Raw genomic sequence first — 20,537 nt, 5'->3', positions numbered from 1 at the left:
GTCCTAATGTCCACCGCACTGAGATAGGTTAAATAAGGTCCGGGGTTCCGCTAAGTCCCAAGGACCACCGCATTTAGACAGGCTGAATAAGGGACTTGAGCATCGACGTTTTTTGGTATCCCCGAGGGGTCCCGGAACCAATCCCTCGTGGATAAGGAGGGCCGACTGTACTATTAGAGATTATTAAGCATGGAAAATCCTTCAGGAGTTAAAGGAATAGCACTCAGTTAAAAGAAACAAGAACCTCATCATCATTCAAGGACAAGAATAATCACCATTATTTTCACAGAGAGACTTAATTTACCACTATATTGAGGGACAGATACTTTGGGAGTCTGGATCTCACCCAAAAAAGACAAGCAGGTATTAAAAAGTGTTGCTTCTGATGAAGTTGCTCCTATTGGAAATCTATATTTCTACAGAACCACTTGCTTACACTTAAAAATATTGTATACCGTGTAATTATAATGACTGAAACTGCTAAATTTAATCATCTGTTATCATTGTGCTGAAAAGGTATTTTGCAACATTATTTTGACTTTATAGGGATTTCTCCCAAGAGATTCTTCCAACAGATTCCATCCCCTCTGCATGTCTGCTCTTTGTGTTTGGTTACTGGTTTATTATATCTGTCGCATGTTCCGAGATACAGAGGAAAGATTTTGTTTGCATGCCACCTAGAAAGAACATTCCTGCACAAGAACATCAGGGAAAGCAAAAGAACGCATAATACACAGAGAAAGTGCATTGCAAGTAGACAAGTGCAAGGGCTGATGACAAGTACATTAGGAGATCAAGAGTTTATCTCTCAACAAGTAGCAATAAGCAGCTGCACCATGCAGGTACTACTCCACCAAAAAACAAACCACATACGAGGGGGACAATTATGACCCATCACAGTACTTAAGGCACTGCGCCACCACCCTGCCCGGTGACTCATCCCCGGGTGTCCTGCAAATAACCTTATAGTTCCATAATTTTTCAGGTCAAGTCCAACCCACCTTGGGCGTACCCTCCCTCTGGCGAATGATGTAGTTGAGGTTGTTTGTAATGTGCGTGTCCAGACCGCGAGCAAGGTTCCAGGGTTTACAGATCCAGTGATTATCCTCACCTCTGAGAAACAAAACTAGATAAATTAGAAAATAAATTATAGAATAAGGATGATCCCTTGTGGTGTTCTGGTGACTACTTCACTGCAAATACTTCAACCATTCACATGCAGGCTGCAATGTCAGTCGAGGAAAAATAATATCCTTCTTGATGGTGCACCAGTCCACCGCCTCTTCAAGCAACAGCTACAAATTCTCAGTCATACAGTGGCATGCAAAGGTTTGGGCACCCCGGTCAAAATTTCTGTTACTGAGAATAGTTAAGTGAGTAGAAGATGAACTGATCTCCAAAAGTCAAAGTTAAAGATGAAACATTCTTTTCAACATTTTAAGCAAGATTAGTGAATTATTTTTGTTTTGTACAATTTTAGAATAAAAAAAGGAAAGAAGCACCATGCAAAAGTTTGGACACCCCAAGAGATTTGAGCTCTCAGTTAACTTTTACCAAGGTCTCAGACCTTAATTAGCTTGTTAGGGCTATGGTTTGTTCACAGCTATTGTTAGGAAAGGGCAGGTGATGCAAATTTCAAAGCTTTAAAAAAACCCTGACTCCTCAAACCTTGTCCCAACAATCAGCAGCCATGAGCTCCACTAAGCAGCTGCCTAGCACTCTGAAAATTAAAATAAATGATGCCTACAAAGGAGAAGGCTATAAGAAGATAGCAAAGCATTTTCAGGTAGCCGTTTCCTTAGTGCGTAATGTAATTAAGAAATGGCAGTTAACAGGAATGGTGGAGATCAAGTTGAGGTCTGGAAGACCAAGAAAACTTTCCGAGAGAACTGCTTGTAGGATTACTAGAACGGCAAATCAAAACCCCCGTTTGACTGCAGAAGATCTTCAGGAAGTTTTAGCACACTCTGGAGTGGTGGTGCACTGTTCTACTGTGCAGCGACACCTGCACAAATATGACCTTCATGGTACAGTTATCAGAAGAAAACCTTTCCTGCGTCCTCACCATAAAATTCAGCGTCAGAAGTTTGCAAAGGAACATCTGAACATGCCTGATGCATTTTGGAAGCAAGTCCTGTGGACTGATGAAGTTAAAATAGAACTTTTTGGCCGCAATGAGCAAAGGTATATTTGGAGAAAAAAGGGTGCAGAATTTCATGAAAAGAACACCTCTCCAATTGTTAAGCATGGGGGTGGATCGATCATACTTTGGGCTTGTGTTGCAGCCAGTGGCACGGGGAACATTTCACTGGTACAGGGAAGAATGAATTCAATTAAATACCAGAAAATTCTGGAAGCAAACATCACACCGTCTGTAAAAAAGCCGAAGATGAAAAGAGAATGGCTTCTACATCAGGGTAATGATCCTAAACACACCTAAACATCATCAAAAATCTGAGGATAGACCTCAAAAGAATGGGCGAAAATCCCCCAAACAAGAATTGAAAGACTCTTAGCTGGCTACAGGAAGCGTTTACAAGCTGTGATACTTGCCAAAGGGGGTGTTACTAAGCACTGACCACGCAGGGTGCCAAAACTTTTGCTTCTGGCCCTTTTCCTCTTTTGTTATTTTGAAACTGTAAAAGATGGAAATAAAAAAGTAATCTTGCTTAAAGTATTAAAGAAATGTGTCACCTTTAACCTTATGCCTTTTGGAAATCAGGTCATCTTTTACTCGCTTAGCTATTCACAGTAACAGAAATTTTGACGAGGGGTGTCCAAACTTTTGCATGCCACTGTACATTGCAGCAGGAAATTCAATAAAACATAACCTCAGCATTACCTACCTGGCTTGACGCTGTTGGTAACAGCTAACAAACTGAGGCAGCTCCGTGCAAAGGTTATAGGTAAGTGGCAACCATTTTGGACCATTCACGCCTCCTGTTCGCCTAGCCACAGCAGCCAAGCAATCCTTTACTGTCAGTAGGCTTTCACATGGAAACTGATTGACCATAACATGAGGCCTCTTCTCACTCAGAGTCCTGCAAATGTTTCAAACAAAACGTACAAAGAATGTGAAAATTGTCAACTGAACTACATTGGTTACATAAAAATAAGTTCTAATATCGCTGTTAAAGAACATGGTAGAATAGTGGGAAGTACAAAGTGAGGGGGGAAAAAAAAGCACAACAGGAGCAAAAATACACCACCATGTCTGCCATATTCCCCTGCCAGGAAACATGATAGATCTAGGCTGGCCACAATCCCTTTTCTGTGCCCATTCCCATATCCCTCAAAGTTTCAAAATGTTTCACACAAGAAATAGGACTATGCCATGAACCATTCAAGCCTGATTTTTTTCCACAGTGTCACTTCCTGCTAGACAGTCTCCTCATCCACTGAAATACCCATTAAATGCCTCCTTCCTCAATTCCAATACATTTTACTGGTACTCTCGGGCAATAAATAGTGTGGAGATTCATCTCGTCAGTCCAAGTAGCATGCAGCCTAGGGTTGAGGGTTGCCATGACAAAGACAAATCTGTCCATCGTCCAACATAAGGCTTTTGTCAATCTGCTCTTTAACAAGTTCAACTTTCACAGTAGGCTTGTTTTTTGCAATTAAAACTGAATTTTGATGGCATTAATTTACCCGGGAAACTCTTCTTGCTAAGAATGTGCCACTGACCTGTAGTCTTTAAAATGATCACACAAATAAAGAATATCTGCTTCCTCCTCATCTTCTGTAAAGACAAAGCGCGGAGCATTCAGACTATTCAACACTTGTTTAAAATCTGTATAAACCCTAGACAAAAAATATAGGTGTTAAAACACGAGGTACAAGTGGTTCATGTAAACAATTTGTGCTTTCATAAAAAGGACATAAAATTAAAATTAAAAAAAATGCACGAGACAATTCAGACTCGAGAGACAAGCACATCTTGACTACATTCTTTTCCTCCTACAACCACCTCCTCATTGTTGAGCATGAAGTAACCCATTTAGCCCCTCCAATTTGTTACCACATTCTACTAAATCAAAGATACACTTCATCCCTAGTCCTTTCACTCCAACTCAGTTCCTGAACAACAATTATTCATTTTGTTTGTCAAGTTTTCAACCAGTCAAGAAAACCACAGGCTTGTGGGACACAGAGATCCAAAATTCTACAACCCTTTTAGTATGAAATGCACTGACCTCATCTATGAACAGGTCTGTTTTAATTTTTAAAAATGCAAACAACAGGAATTCTGCAGATGCTGGAAATTCAAGCAACACACATCAAAGTTGCTGGTGAACGCAGCAGGCCAGGCAGCATCTCTAGGAAGAGGTACAGTCGACACTTCAGGCCGAGACCCTTCACTGAAACGTCGACTGTACCTCTTCCTAGAGATGCTGCCTGGCCTGCTGCGTTCACCAGCAACTTTGATGTGTGTTGTTTTAATTTTTGTTACTTTTTCTGGTTGTGAATTATCCCATTCAGCATATACTTTCTATCCTTTTAAGTTGTTATAAAAACATTGATTAGATCACCCATCAATCTTCTACAATCTAGGGAATCAAGTCTAATTTGTGGAAAAGAGGCTCATATTTAACCTTCCTAGCCAGTGTTATTCTGGTTAATCTACGCTTAACCCTCTCCAGATTAATACAACATTTCCAATTTCAGTGCCCAAAAAAAATACTAGCAAGTGCAATCAAAACAAAGTTTAAGGAAAAGATAGAATTCCAAATTTCCTGAAATAAACACAAACAATGCCTGTTTTTGTCCACTGGTTTTAAAATCATTTGTCTGGGTACCTCAAAACCTCCACTAATCCTAGCTTCCCATCAAGTATGCTAATCCTTCATTCTTCTTAGGTTCAAGTCAAATGATCTCAGACTTCCCTAAAGTGAATATAATTTCCCTCTCAGTCTAATTATCAGATAGAATATAAATGCCACTCATGCTTCTAGGAAACTCCTCTGCATTTATTAATTAAGCTGAAATTGAAGTACAGTGCCTGGTAAAAGTATTCAGCCCCTAACCCTTTGTTCACATAAATGACTACTACAACCAGGGATTTCGATCAATTTAACTGAACTTTTATTTGTGAATCACATGCTCCTCCCACCCCCACCCCTGTAGGGCTCAAAAACAGGGAAAGTTCTAAAGCATGAAAAATGAAAAAAAATACCAAAAACTGAAATGCCAGCAAGTCAAAAGTATTCATCCCTTTGCTCAGTACTTAGTTGATCCACCTCTCACAGCTATTACAGCCAGCAGTCTTTTTGGATAAGTCTCTATTAGCTTTGCACAACTTGATGGAGCAAGATTTACCCATTCCTCAATACAAAATTACTCAAGCTATGCCAGGTTAGTTGGGGAGCAGCAGTAGGCAGCAATCTTGAGGTCTTGCCAGAGACAATCATAAGAACATAAGACATAGGAGCAGGAATAGGCTATCTGGCCCATGGAGCCTGCTCTGCCATTCAATAAGATCTTGGCTGATCTGGCCATGGACTCAACTCCACCTACCTGCCATTTCCCCATAACCCTTAATTCCCCTCCTATGCAAAAATCTATCCAAACTTGTTTTAAATATATTTACTGAGCTGGCCTCCAGTTCTTCATTGGGCAGAGAATTCCACAGATTTATCACTCTCTGGGAAACGCAGTTCCTCCTCATCTCCGGCCTAAATCTACTCCCCCGATTCTTGAGGCTATGTTTCCTAGTTCTAGTCTCACTTACCAGTGGAAACAACTTTCCTGCCTTATCTATCCCTTTCGTAATTGTATATGCTTCTAGAAGATCTCCTCTCATCCTTCTGAATTCTAGCAAGTACAGTCCCAGGTGACTCAATCTCTCCTCATAGTCTAACCCCCTCATCTTTGGAATCAATCTGGTGAACCTCCTCTGTACCGGCTCCAAAGCCAGTATATCCTTCTTCAAGAATGGAGACCAGACTGCACGCAGTATCCAGGTGAGGCCTCACCAGTACCTTATACAGTTGCAGCATAACCTCCCTGCTCTTAAGTTCAATCCCTCTGGCAATGAAGGCCAATATTCCATTTACCTTCTTGACAGCCTGCTGTACCTGCAAACCAACCTTCTGTGATTCATGCACAAGCACTCCCAAGACCCTCTGCACAGCAGCATACTGCAATTTTTTTGCCATTTAAATAATAATCTGATTTTCCATTTTTCCTTCCAAAGTGAATGATCTCGCATTTACTAACATTGTACTCCATCTGCCAGACCCTTGCCTATTCACTTAACCTATCTATATCTCTCTGCAGACCCTCCGTATCTTCTGCACAATTTGCTTTTCCACTCAATTTAATGTCAGCAACAAATTTAGATATACTACACCAGGTCCCCTCTTCCAGATCATTAGTGTATATCGTGAACAGCTGCGGGCCCAGAAGCGACCCATGGCACACTGCTCACCACTGATTGCCAAGCAGACTAACACCCGTGTATTGATCGGGTTAAGGTCAGGACTCCGGCTGCTCCTCTCAAGGACATCAATTTTCTTCATTTGAAGCCACTCCATGTTTGATCTGGCAGTGTGCTTTGGATAAAGATGAACTTCTTTATCCAGGATATCTCTGTAATTAGCAGCACTTATCTTCCCATCAATCCTGACCAGCTTCCCAGTCCCTGCTGCTGAAAAGCATACCCATAGCATGATATTACCTCCACCATACTTTTCAGTACAGATCAGGCTACCTGGCTGATGTGTAGTATTACATTTACACCACATGTACTGCTTAGTGTTAAGGCCAAAATATTCCACTTTAGTCTCATCTGGCTACAAGACCTTCTTCCACATCTTTACAATATCTTCTAAGTGACAATTTGCAAAGTGTTATGGGCAAGGATACACTTTTTTAAAAAGAAGCCAGGACTTCTTTGCCACTCTTCCATAAATACCCCTTTTGTGCAAGGCCTTAGAGATTGGGGGCCATGAGCCTCATCTCCAGATGCACCCAGAGTCACAATACCCTCTCTTCCAAGTGACGTTCTTCTCCCAGCAACTAAGTATATAAAAGCCAACTGACCTTAGCAGTGCGGCTGTTGTTTCATATTTCTTTCCACTTTTTCATGTTGGACTGCAGAGCTCCATGTTCAGTGGCTTTGAGCTGGTCTTGGATCCTTTACCAGATTTGTGCTTCTCTACTACAATTTCCCTGACTTGCCTTGAATGCTCTTTTTTAATTTTGGTTTGGTCTGTTGAAAATACTATACTGTTGAATTTCTTAGAGAGATGGGATATTTATTCAGGTGATCTTCCAATTCTCTACATCAACAAATTGGATGAGTTGCTAAGTTAATATATAGTATTGCACCTGAGAAAAGTTAGCATAGTAATTACAAATTGGATGAATACTTTTTTGGCATCACAATTTTTGTTTTTAATTTTTAGTAAATTGTTGACAGATTTTGGAATTTTTCCTGTTGATTTGATATGGTGCACAATGTTTTGTAAATTAGCTCAAAAAATCCTACCTCAATATATTTTTCAATTTAGAAGATGAGACAGTGAAATGCGAAAATAGTTGTGGGGGCCAAATACTTTTTCAAGGTACCACATTGACTATTTATTACGTGCAATACAAGGAGAAAGAAAGATAAAAACATGCAGAAATACACTCAAACTTCATACAAAATTGTGTTCATGGATTTTACTTGGAAAACACTGAAGCATCAAAAGTCTGAAAAGTCAACTATCACAGCCCATTTTTTTAAACCAAGTTATTAGGATCATTTTACCTCAACAAATTTTTTGCGTAGTGTCAGATTTTCTTTGAGGGAACTTCATGGCGAATAGCTTTGTGGGATCACATTACACTAACTTCTAAATGGTGGAATTGAGGGTTGAAAGAGTGACTATGTAATTTTTGGCTTCTAAAGATCTTTCAAACTGAACTCTGAGAAAACCAAATAATATAGGTTGAAACACTCTAGACTGGCACGCTTGGGACTTGACAGGTGCCAGACCTCAGAGATTCATTCCAGAAATTACCCACAATCTGCTTCATTCAAACAGAAGAACTGTTTCTTTTAAGTATAGACACCTGCCAAGTCATGCAAGGATTCCGAGAACTGCTGGCAACTCAAAGTTTTGATAAGTTGGAAAAGCTGTCGGCTGAGATCACAAAAGGTTAATTAGCTACAAATTAGTTCAGATCTGAATTAATTAGAATAGATCTATAATACAGGTTCAAAACATGCTGAACCATAGATGCTGCCAAATCACAGAATGCTAGACCAGTGTGTTTCAAAATGCTGCATTTCTGAGAAAGTTCAGAGAAGCAAAAAGCTCTTGAAACTAACAGCTGTTTGCAGTTGATGACTGGAGCTAAGTGAATGATCTGTCAAGGACACTGAATAAATAGGCAGTGTGTAAACTGAAGAGATAAATAAAAGGGAGCTGTCCAAGAGAACCAAGGCCGTCCTTTTAATTGGGTACCTCTATTATACTGATAAATGCATAACTTAGCAATTACCTCAAACAGTACAGATTGAACTCCACCACTATCATTACCTTCAGAAATATGAGAAAATTGAAAGGCACAAAAAGGTTGAAACATACTTGAAAATTTTATCCTTCTGATAAACTGGTGGTTCTATTGGAAGAGGAAGAATTTCTTTATTGCTAGCTAAAATATCCTGAAATTCAGAAAATGAATCTTATTAATATTTTGAAACAAATAAATATATTCTTATAAATATTTCATCAATAACTTTCCTCCAACCATAAAAGATCACATGGGAAAGCTTATTGATGATGGCACAATTATTCAATTCCATTGACAACTCATCAACAACTGAGGAAGCCCATGCCCACAGCAAGCAGGACCTAGCAACATTCAGGCACAGATGGGTAAGTGGTAGGGACAATTTATGTCTCAAAAGTGCTAGATAACCATTCAGCAAGGTAGGATCTAATCACCTGTCTTTGACTAGCACTGCCTTTACATAAATATTCCAGGGATCACCATCAACCATAAAATCAACTGATCCAGCATATTAATACTGCAGATCCTAGATAGAGCAGATCAAAGATCAGGTATCTCAAGGTGTATGGCCCACTCCTACCACCCCACAGGCTTTTCACTATGTGTGAAGCATGTCAGGAACACCCTGGGATATTGTTTGCCCCGATGACTGCAGCTCCAACCACGCTCAAGTGACACCATTCAGAGCAAAGTAGCCCAACCAACTAGCAATGCACCCATTACCCAAATCTTTTGTTCCTGCACCTCTGGCACACAGTGACTGCAGTGTGCACCACCATCTACAAAACAGTAACTCAGAGGTTACTTCAGCAACATCTCCCACATCTCTGACTTCTACTAACAAGGAGGATCTCAGGGAATGGAAACACCATCACTTTGAAGTCATATACCACACCAATTCAGAAATACCATTTCTGGGCATAAATACTGGAGCTCCCAACCCAAAAGCTTTCAGGGAATCTCTTCATCGGAAAGAATGTAGTGGTTTGAAATGTTGGCTCTTTACCGTAACATTAAAGCCTCTCAGGAAGAGGGGTAAATGCAGGGAACAGGGTTTCACCATGATTAAATTTCACCATAATTAAATAGCCCTCAAAAAAAGCAGTGCCAAGACTTAAAAGATTGGTCAACTAACAAGATCACAATGAAACCAACATCTACCCAGGCTACCCCAGCAAAGAGTCAACAACTTCAGACAGAGGAGCAGCAATACAGATGAGATAAAAGATAAAATCCCTAGATATAAAACATACAAGATTGCTAACAGCTAGAAGTCAAAATCTTCAAATTAATAGCTATATTACTCAGTATGGTAAAATACAAAATATTAATTTGACTTCTCCATTTCATGGTGTTCAACTATGTCATTTCAAGTCCTTACCTTAAAATAATCTTCTGGTGGCTCACTGATGCTTGCATCAACCTCCCTCAAATCAGCTGGTTGCCACGGCAACAACATGCATTTCCGGATCAGAGGGTTTTGCTCACCATGCGCATGATCCCATGTGACCTCCTCTACATAAAACATTCAGTGAAAGTTTTGAACTGATTCCAGATTTAGTCATAGTCATACTTTATTGATCCCGGGGGAAACTGATTTTCGTTACAGTTGCACCATAAATAATAAATAGTAATAGAACTATAAATAGTTAAATAGTAATGTGTAAATTATGTCAGTAAATTATGAAATAAGTCCAGGACCAGCCTATTGGCTCAGGGTGTCTGACCCTCCAAGGGAAGAGTTGTAAAGTTTGATGGCCACAGGCAGGAATGACTTCCTTTGACGCTCTGTGCTGCATCTCGGAGGAATGAGTCTCTGGCTGAATGTACTCCTGTGCCCACCCAGTACATTATGTAGTGGGTGGGAGACATTGACCAAGATGGCATGCAACTTAGACAGCATCCTCTTTTCAGCCACCACCGTCAGAGAGTCCAGTTCCATCCCCACAACATCACTGGCCTTACGAATGAGTTTGTTGATTCTGTTGGTGTCTGCCACCTTCAGCCTGCTGCCCCAGCACACAACAGCAAACATGATAGCACTGGCCACCACAGACACGTAGAACGTCCTCAGCATCGTCTGGCAGATGTTAAAGGATCTCAGCTCAGGAAATAGAGACGGCTCTGACCCTTCTTGTAGACAGCCTCAGTGTTCTCAGACCAGTCCAGTTTATTGTCAATTCGTATCCGCAGGTATCTGTAATCCTCCACCATGTCCACATTGACCCCCTGGATGGAAACAGGGGTCACCAGTACCTTAGCTCTCCTCAGGTCTACCACCAGCTCCTTAGTCTTTTTCACATTATGCTGCAGATAATTCTGCTCACACCATGTGACAAAGTTTCCTATCGTAGTCCTGTACTCAACCTCATCTTCCTTGCTGATGCATCCAATTATGGCAGAGTCATCTGAAAACTTCTGAAGATGACAAGACTCTGTGCAGTAGTTGAAGTCCAAGGTGTAAATGGTGAAGAGAAAGGGAGACAAGACAGTCCCCTGTGGAGCCCCAGTGCTGCTGATCACTGTGTCGGACACACAGTGTTGCAAGCACACGTACTGTGGTCTGCCAGTCAGGTAATCAAGAATCCATGAGACCAGGGAAGCATCCACCTGCATCGCTGTCAGCTTCTCCCCCAGCAGAGCAGGGTGGATGGTGTTGAATGCACTGGAGAAGTCAAAAAGCATGACCCTCACAGTGCTCGCTGGCTTGTCCAGGTGGGCATAGACACGGTTCAGCAGGTAGACGATGGCATCCTCAACTCCTAGTCGGTGCTGGTAGGCGAACTGGAGGGGATCTAAGTGTGGCCTGACCATAGGCCGGAGCAGCTCCAGAACAAGCCTCTCCAGGGTCTTCATGATGTGGGAGGTCAATGCCACCAGTCTGTAGTCATTGAGGCCACTGGGGCACAGCGTCTTCGAAACATGGACGAGGCAGGACGTCTTCCACAGTATAGGAAATTTGTTTTTGTATATCAATATAAATACTGCAATGAAGATGGTATACAGCCAACATCCCTGCATATCAATCTAATAATAATAATAATAAACAAAACAACATCTAAACTACTGCTTTGATTCCAGGACGGTGGGATGGGAAGAGGTAAAAAAACAGATATTACATCTGTTGAAGAGTCCTCATGAAGGGTTTAGCCCGAAGCATCAAGATGGTCATAGGTGCTGTCTGACCTGCTGAGTTCCTCCAGCATTCTGGATGTGTTCCTCTGAACTTCCAGCAACTGCATACTCTTGTGTTTAGATATTACATCTCCCTTGATTGTGTGAGAAATGCTCTGAGGAGTGATTGTTGAAGACAGAAGAATGGAGCTCAGATTCTTGAAGGGACCAAAATGCTCAAAGTGGAAAGGAAGATGAATCGGATGGTGTGATTTTACTGCAAGTGGGGGAAATTTTAAAGGATGATCCATTGAATAGAGACAGGCAAAGTGGAGAATAAAGACAAAAGGAATCGTATCCTTGCTCTATCCAAGAGAGGGTGTGGGAGCAGAAGTACTGGAAGTTGATGATATGTAATTAGGGATTTTGCCACCTACTTCAGAAGAGAAGCTATGCTATCACAAAAAGGAAGACATCTCAGAAATGACTTAATGGAAAGTCCCATCACTAAAGCAGGTGACATCTCAGAGCTACTCTAGACCTGTCAGTTTTCTGGTTTCTGACAAAACTAATTTAACAAACACTACGCATATCACACACAATTCTTTTTAAAATCCTGTCCTTCAATTTCTTGCAGACATTACAACCAGAAGTGCAAAATGAAAGCAGAAAGATGAAGACATCTTTCAGGAGTAGATTCAGGCAATGAATCAATTAGGAACCATGTCCAACTAGAGCAGATGGGCACGTCAGTGAACTGTTAAAGAGCGCCTGCAGCAAAATCCTCGGTGCATGTACACTAGCTTTAGAGCAAATATTTACCAAAGGTTTTCAAATAATTAGCATCACACTGCAAACCTGGTGGGTTATAAAATAAAAACCTTAAAGTTCAAAATATGATTATATAGCTCTGTAACAGTAGTCAATTCATTAAGAGACATAAAGAATTGATCTGGAAACACGAGTTCAAACCCAGTACCTGTGAAAATTTAAAAAACACCATTCCTAATTCAATACACAAAGAAATACAACTAGTATTCTCCCTCAATATGGAATTGGCTTGTAGGGCCGCATGTTCTAGTTCTGCTTCTTTATCTTCTCTTATGACTACAACAGCAAAAGTGCGGAGTCTATTAAATTGATATAAATTAGCAACCAGGTGCCCCAATCTTCAACTATTAGCAGCAAAATATGTTAAAACAATTTTATGAAATAACCACCAGGATTTCTACTCACCTCCATGATTGAGATCCTGCAATGGCCACAATAAGGAGAAGGCCATCTGTCCCATCCCATAAAAGAAAGGGACAATTTGAAACGTTGGTTCATCAGAGTGCTGGATCTGCGATCCAAACTCATCCATGACATACCAAATTGGTACCTGTTCTTCAGCTGACTGCGGATGGACAGAAGAAATAAAATCAGCTTCGATGCAACTTTTCCAAATGGAACACAAGGCAGGATGATAACCATCTCCTCAGCTTTAAAGTCAATTAAACGATAATATCTGATTACTGCATCACCACAACAAATCACCCTTTACAAAGGAGATTACCTCATCTGCCCAAAAGGGTATTCCTTTTGGAATCAAAAGTTGCAAAGTAGAAAAACAGTATTTTACCTTTTTGCCAAAGTGAATTGCTGATAACACCGCTAACACTGGTATAGTGCAACCAACGTGTTAAACTGCCCTTTAACATTTAGATCCCTCAGAAATTAGATCCACTATTGTGAAAAATCTCACACTACAAACATTTAATAATGCAGCTTCAATCACAGCATTGTACAACTTAATTAGAAATATTTTTTCTATTAAATTTGCATTTTAAAATAGCATCCTTCTTACCCCTTGGTTCAGCTTGTACATGTGGCTAAAGGCCCACAGCTCCGCCAGCACATTGTCAATGATATCATCATCTGGGACTTCTCCATGGAATTCCACCCCAGTAAGGTTGGCCATTCGGTGCAGCAAGCCAGGGATTTCCCAGAGCTGCTGACGAGCTTGACCCACTCGGTAGGTCCAGGCATGATCTATTAAGAAAATACTGTAATACAGGACATAATTATTGGAAATAGTGTCCCAAATTTTTTTTTATGGTAAATTATCAAGTACAGCTATAATGCTGTAAAATATGTTTCATCTTGCAAAAGACAAAATACAGTACTCTAAAGCGTAGGTCACACAATATGTCAGGTTGTCTTCTCCACTAGTTGCCTTTCCATCCTTAGGTCAAAGAACCAAACTTTAAAATTGTTAGTCAAAGGTTAGCCAAGGAAGGAAATATTCAGACATTTGTTTAAGGAGGACTGAAATGTGGGACAGTGACAAGGCAACAAGAATATATTGTGACAGTCTGTTGCATGGCTGAAGGTACCTGAAGGAGCAAGGCTGGTTAACAGGAAGGGAGGACAGAAAACAGGAAAGCTCAAGTGAAGCCTCCAAACGAAACAACAATAAGCTCAGGTTCACAGAGGATGCCAGACAAAAAGAATATTGGCTTATTCACCCACAGCAGATGAGATGCAGCATGTAATGTTCTGAGCACATGAAAGAGAAACGACAAACAGTCCCAACTAAAAGGTTGATGTTCAGAATGGTTTGTTGTAATAAAGTTGACTTACCGATAGCATAAAGTTAGCTTGCAGTAGCAATTAACCAGTGCAAGAGTTAGACAGGATAGATGAGGCAAAGGGGGCAAGTGCAGACAAATTACAACTAAAGCTAACAAATTCAGAAAAGACACAGCCTTGTTTAGTAAATGGAGAGAGTTAAATTAAACAAAACTCAAATATAGTCAGATGAAACTTTCCACAGTAAAACACTGAGGACATGTAGAAGCACTTTTGTTTACATCACAGCCTGAGGACAGTGTTTAAAGAGGGCAAAAAATAAGAACTGTCTCTTACCTATCTGGGTTTGCTGCCTGAAGCCCATCTTCTTTGGTGACAATGACTTTGTAAACGGGCGGTGTCCCTGGATTAACAGACATCTTTTGCTCAGAATCATCATCTTCAACCTCTTCATCTTCTACTTCCATGATCCCAAATACTTCACCCGCATCAAACACCTGAAGACAATGAATGAATATCACTTCAATTTCCACTGCAGCAAGACTGGCCAAAAGGTGGAAAGAGTTCACAATTTCAAGGGAAAGGATATACTTTACAGAAAAGCTAACAGACTGGTTCTCACTTTTGTTCCCTGAACTCAAAATCTTAAACACATATCACAGAGCTATGGGAACCTGTACAAACTTGCTGTCATACCTCAAAACAATTTAATTAACCGTGAAATGCTTTGTGATATTTACACTGCAGAAGGCAGTACATAAATGCAAGCCCCTTCCATCTTTGCTAAGTTTAATAATTTGATACAGCCACTACAATGTTCATCCCAAACAAATTCAAAGCTAATTAGTGGCTTTACAAACAGAACATGTTTCAAAATTCTCTCATTTCCACTACTCAGGATGATAATTACCCAGAATTATCAAAGTGGTTTAAAATTCCTCACAAATACCCACATGCCAAATAATAATACTCTATCTGTGTCCCAGAGTGAAATTTCATTTGAGAGATAGGTAACTTTACGTAATTTTTTCTAGCACATCAATGCTTACCAATGGATAAGAAGTTGATCATATTTGCTAAAATATTCCCCATAACTGATGGGCATTTTTTTTTTTTTGCTTCCATTCAATCTCATCTTGAACTCTGGACGTTTATACGTTAGACTCTGGAAATAACCTCAGATCCACAAAGCTCTGTCGAAAAAGAGTTGCTCTTGTCCCAGTACCCCTGTGAACTGTCTTGTTTATCTGGCCCCATCCCCTTGACCCTCAACTGCTCAAATGATAATCTCAGTCTTCTACCCCATAGTGTCCAGTTACTCCAGCAATACTTACCTGTCTTATAGCTACCTGAAAACAACTTCACGCCCTGATCAATCTGGGTGAAGAACTGTTTTCAATCATACAGTAAAAGCATTGAATGAGGTGTTTCCACTGGACACATAGATCCACAGCACAGAGACAAGAGACTGAAATGCTGGAGGAACTCGGTGGATCACGCAGCATCTGATGGACAGCTGACCTTCCAGTTTGAGACCCTTCACCTACAGCAGTAGAAGAACTCTGTGACCGAATTTACACAGATCTTGTCAGGCAATGTATATTATTTTTATTATTCCAACCAATATGATCATGGAGGACTTATAAGTGAGAACTGGATGGCCCGGCAGTCTCTGGTGTCAGTGAGGATCAGTATGGAGGCCAATTAACTATTAACAAGGTCAGCCAGCACAGTGAATTCAAAGTTTGGTTATAGTGATTCTCAAGGAACCAAGTCTGGATTGCACAGGTTCACCATCCTGTGGCTAAAGAAATTCCTCTTCACCTCTGTTCTAAAGTGACATCCTTGTATCATACTAGTAAACACATTTTCCACCTTTAGCCATGTCAGTATACTTCAAACAGAACAGAACTATTCTTTCAACCAACACACATAAAAGTTGCTGGTGAACGCAGAACTATTTGCCAGTAAGTGTGGGACAAATATATTTGGTGCAAAAAAAAAAGTGATAGAAATCTGAAAGCACTGAACGTTGAAATACTCCACAGCATTCAGAGAGAAAAACAGTTAATATTTCAGGTTAATTAAACTTCTGACGTAATCAACACTTCCAGCATTGCCTGTTGCTGTTTTCTAATTCTAGCCCTCTAGATCAAATAATATTAACCACTTCTGTCTGAAGACGTTTCCCCAGAGGCAATACAATTATGTTTATTTCTACTCTGTTCAGATTGGCAGTGGAGTTAGCTGCCAGCTTTCACTTGTCCCCTAGACGCAATCAAAACAGATTAAAAATGTTATTTATTCAACGGCATTAATTATCTACCAAACAAGGCACTATACTTCCTACTACTTTGGGACACGCTGCACGTTAGAAGTCCTGCATGAACATCGATTATTTCTCCAACCATCCTTCTTCAGGAGTGGTAAGAAAGCCTACTTTGTGAAAATCCAGGCCGATTCTCACCCCCCGCCCCACCGTTCCCTTAAATACAGACCAGCCATTCCTAATCTGGTCTCATGGGCTGCATCAGCAAAGTAAAAACATGCCCTCCTGGCCTACGCTTTGTTTCCTTAAGGAAACATATAGCTATTTGATGAATTCAAGAAAAAAAAAATGAACTGCCAGCTAGACAGTTTGTAACATTCCCTTCTACGCCCCGGAAGAATTTGCAACACATGTCCAGATCTCGACCAGCCGCCTTCAGATCATCAAAGGCCACAACCTCATGTGCCAGTTTATGGTGCAAGCTTTTCCAGTAAAGCGGCGGCACCCCTGAAGCTCGCAGAGCCGCGCCGTGAACGTCTATGAAAAGCTGGAAAACCTCCTCCGGCCCCGCACCCGACTCCATCTTCGCCACACGTGAACTGAAGAGACCCCGGCTCCGTGCGCACCGCCGCTTAAAGGTAATGTTTAGTCGCCGCCTACAGGATTCTAATATATATCGCCCGACAAAAAAAAAGTCTCCTCATTTTCTAAGGCAAAACCGATATCGGTCCAGAATTACAATAAAAATTTCTCACAGTTTGTGTTAAAAAGAAGAGGAATTGCCTACCACGTTATTCCATGCCCTCACTTCAGGAAGTTTGATCACCTAGCTATACTTCTACTCCCTGAGTGTAGGCAGAGACTGAAAACTGTAGCACCAGTAGTGAGGACCAAGGCAAGCACAGGAAGCACTGCTTTGAATCGGTGGACTGGACTGTATTCAGGGATTCATCTCCGAACCTGGATGAGGAAGCTGCAGTTGTTACCGACTTCATTAAAACCTGTGTGGATGAGTGTGTGCCCACAAAGACTTACTGTATATTCCCAAACCAAAAGCCATGGATGAAGCAGGAGGTACGTCGTCTGCTGAAGGCTAGATCTGTGGCATTCAAGTCTGGCTATCCAGGCCTGTACCAGAAAACCAGGTATGATCTGCGGAGGGCTATTTCAAGGGCAAAGAGACAATTTCAAACGAGGTTGGAGGCAAGATGGGATGCACAACAACTCTGGCAGGGCTTGCAAGACATTACTTCCTACAAAGCGAAACCCAATGGCATGAATGGTAGCGATTTTTGATGAACTCACGCCTTCTATGCCCGCTTTGAAAGGGAGAACACAACTACAGTTGTGAAAGTCCCTGCTGCACCTGATGACCCTGTGATCTCCGTCTCAGGGGCCGATGTTAGGCTGTCTTTAAAGAGAGTGAATCCTCGCAAGGCAGAAGGTCCCAATGGAGTACCTGGTAAGGCTCTGAAAACTTGTGACAACCAACTGGCAGGAGTATTCAAGGACATTTTCAACCTCTCATTGCTACGGGCAGAACTTCCCACTTGCTTCAAAAAGGCAACAATTATACCAGTGCCTAAGAAGAATAATGTGTAACACACATCAAAGTTGCTGGTGAACGCAGCAGGCCAGGCAGCATCTCTAGGAAGAGGTACAGTCAACGTTTCGGGCCGAGACCCTTCGTCAGGACCAGCAGCTTTGATGTGTGTTGCTTGAATTTCCAGCATCTGCAGAATTCCTCATGTTTGCGAAGAATAATGTGTGCTGCTTTTATGACTATCACCCGGTAGCACTCACATCGACAGTGATGAAACGCTTTGAGAGGTTGGTCATGACTAGACTGAATTCCTGCCTCAGCAAGGACCTGGACCCATTGCAATTTGCCTATCGCCACTTTTGGTCGATGGCAAATGTAATCTCAATGGCTCTCCACATGGCTTTAGACCACCTGGACAATACAAGCACCTACATTAGGATACAGTTCATCAACTATAGCTCAGCATTTAATACCATCATTCCCACATTCCTGATTGAGAAGTTGCAGAACCTGGGCCTCTATACCTCTCTCTGCAATTGGATCCTCGACTTACTAACCAGAAGACCACAATCTGTGCGGATTGTTGATAACATCTCCTCCTTGCTGACGATCAACACTGGTGCACCTCAGGAGTCTGTGCTTAGCCCATTGCTCTACTCTCTAAATACCCATGACTGTATGGCTAGGCATAGCTCAAATACCATCTGTAAATTTGCTGACAATACAACCATGGTTGGTAGAATCTCAGGTGGTGATGAGAGGGCTTACAGGAGTGAGATATGCCAACTAATAGAGTGGTGCTGCGGCAACAACCTGGCACTCAATGTCAGTAAGACAAGAGAGCTGATTGTGGACTTCAGGAAGGGTAAGTCGAAGGAACACATACCAATCCTCATAGAGGGATCAGAAGTGGAGAGACTGAGCAGTTTCAAGTTCCTGTGTGTCAAGATCTCTGAGGATCTAACCTGGTTCCAAAATATTGATGCAGTTATAAAGAAGGCAAGACAGGGACTATACTTTATTAGGAATTTGAAGAGATTTGGTATGTCAACAAATACACTCAAAAACTTCTATAGATGTACCGTGGAGAGCATTCTCAGAGGTTGCATCACTGTCTGGTATGGAGGGAGCTATTGCACAGGACCGAAAGAAGCTACAGAGGGTTGTAAATTTAGTCAGCTCCATCTTGGATACTAGCCTACAAAGTACCGAGGACATCTTCAGCGAGCGGTGTCTCAGAAAGGCAGTGTCCATTATTAGGGACCCCAAGCACCCAGGGCATGCCCTTTTCTCACTTTTACCATCAGGTAGGAGATACAGAAGCCTGAAGGCACACACTCAGCGATTCAAGAACAACTTCTTCCCCTCTGCCATCCGATTCCTAAATGGACATTGAATCCTTGGACACTACCTCACTTTTCTTTAATATATAGTATTTTCATTTTTTGCACGATTTTTTATCTATTAAATATACTTATACTGTATAAAGTATACTGAATAAGATTTACTTATTTATTAATTATTATTATTTTAATTTTTTTCTTCTATATTACGTATTGCACTGAACTGCTGCTACTAAGTTAACAAATTTCACGTCACATGCCGGTGATAATAAACCTGATTCTGATTCTGATTCTGAAACAATGAATTTGAATATGAAATGAAGGAAACAAGCTGGAGGAATGGCAGTTTTATTGGATTTATGTGGCGGGGTGGGAAGAGGTATGCAAAAATGCCATTCCCTATTCCCGGTTCCTCCGTCTCTGCCACATCTGCTCCAAGGATGAGATTTTCCGTTCCAGGACATCTCAAATGTCCTCTTTCTTTAAGAATCGTGGTTTCCCTTCTACCATCATCAATGATGCCCTCACCTGCATCTCCTCCATTTCCTGCACTTCGGCCCTCACCCCATCCTCCCGCAACCACAACAGGGACAGAGTTCCCCTTGTCCTCACCTACCACCCCACCAGCCTTCAGATCCAGCACGTTATCCTCTGCAACTTCTGCCACCTTCAACAGGACCCCACCACTAAGCACATCTTTCCCTCTCCACCCCTCTCCGCTTTCCGCAGGGATTGGTCCCTCCGCGACTCGCTGATCCACACGTCCCTCCCCATGGATCTCCCACCCGGCACTTATCCCTGTAAGCGCAAGTGCTACACCTGTCCTTACACCTCCTCTCTTGCCAACATGCAGCGCCCCAAACAGTCCTTCCAAGTGAGGCAACACTTCACTTGTGAGTCTGTTGGGGTCATCTATTGCATCTGGTGCTCCCAGTGCGGCCTCCTCTACATCGGTGAAACCCGACGCAGATTGGGGGACCGCTTTGTTGAGCACCTCCACTCCGTCTGCCACAACAGACAGGATCTCCCAGTAGCCACCCATTTCAACTCTGCTTCCCACTCCCATTCAGGTATGTCCATACATGGCCTCCTCTACTGCCATGATGAGGCTAAACTCAGGTTGGAGGAGCAACGCCTCATATACCATCTGGGTAGTCTCCAGCCCCTTGGTATGAACATAGAATTCTCCAAC

The 20,537-nt window shown here is 41.7% G+C and overlaps 1 protein-coding gene across 2 annotated transcripts in view; it reads right to left on the bottom strand.

Annotated features, from left to right (window-relative positions):
• Window positions 1–17,079, bottom strand: part of ttll12 (tubulin tyrosine ligase-like family, member 12) — a 47,021-nt gene extending 29,942 nt beyond the window's left edge. The window contains exons 1-9 of one of the 2 annotated variants that reach the window (XM_072267855.1): window positions 16,917–17,079; window positions 14,527–14,687; window positions 13,466–13,664; window positions 12,856–13,015; window positions 9,887–10,020; window positions 8,580–8,656; window positions 3,688–3,804; window positions 2,847–3,041; window positions 1,002–1,113 (exon numbers count right to left, since the gene is read on the bottom strand). In XM_072267855.1, coding sequence (XP_072123956.1) covers window positions 1,002–1,113; window positions 2,847–3,041; window positions 3,688–3,804; window positions 8,580–8,656; window positions 9,887–10,020; window positions 12,856–13,015; window positions 13,466–13,664; window positions 14,527–14,687; window positions 16,917–17,042 — 1,281 coding nt within the window. In that variant the 5' untranslated portion in view covers window positions 17,043–17,079. Of the gene's footprint in view, window positions 1–1,001; window positions 1,114–2,846; window positions 3,042–3,687; window positions 3,805–8,579; window positions 8,657–9,886; window positions 10,021–12,855; window positions 13,016–13,465; window positions 13,665–14,526; window positions 14,688–15,524; window positions 16,890–16,916 lie in introns of those variants that run through there. The other variant, XM_072267856.1, reaches the window with a different exon arrangement.
• Window positions 17,080–20,537: the final 3,458 nt, after the last annotated feature.

This window comes from Mobula birostris, chromosome 9, assembly GCF_030028105.1.
Source record: "Mobula birostris isolate sMobBir1 chromosome 9, sMobBir1.hap1, whole genome shotgun sequence".
In the NCBI taxonomy this organism is placed as follows: domain Eukaryota; kingdom Metazoa; phylum Chordata; class Chondrichthyes; order Myliobatiformes; family Myliobatidae; genus Mobula; species Mobula birostris.
This window is presented reverse-complemented; position numbering and strand designations above follow the sequence as displayed.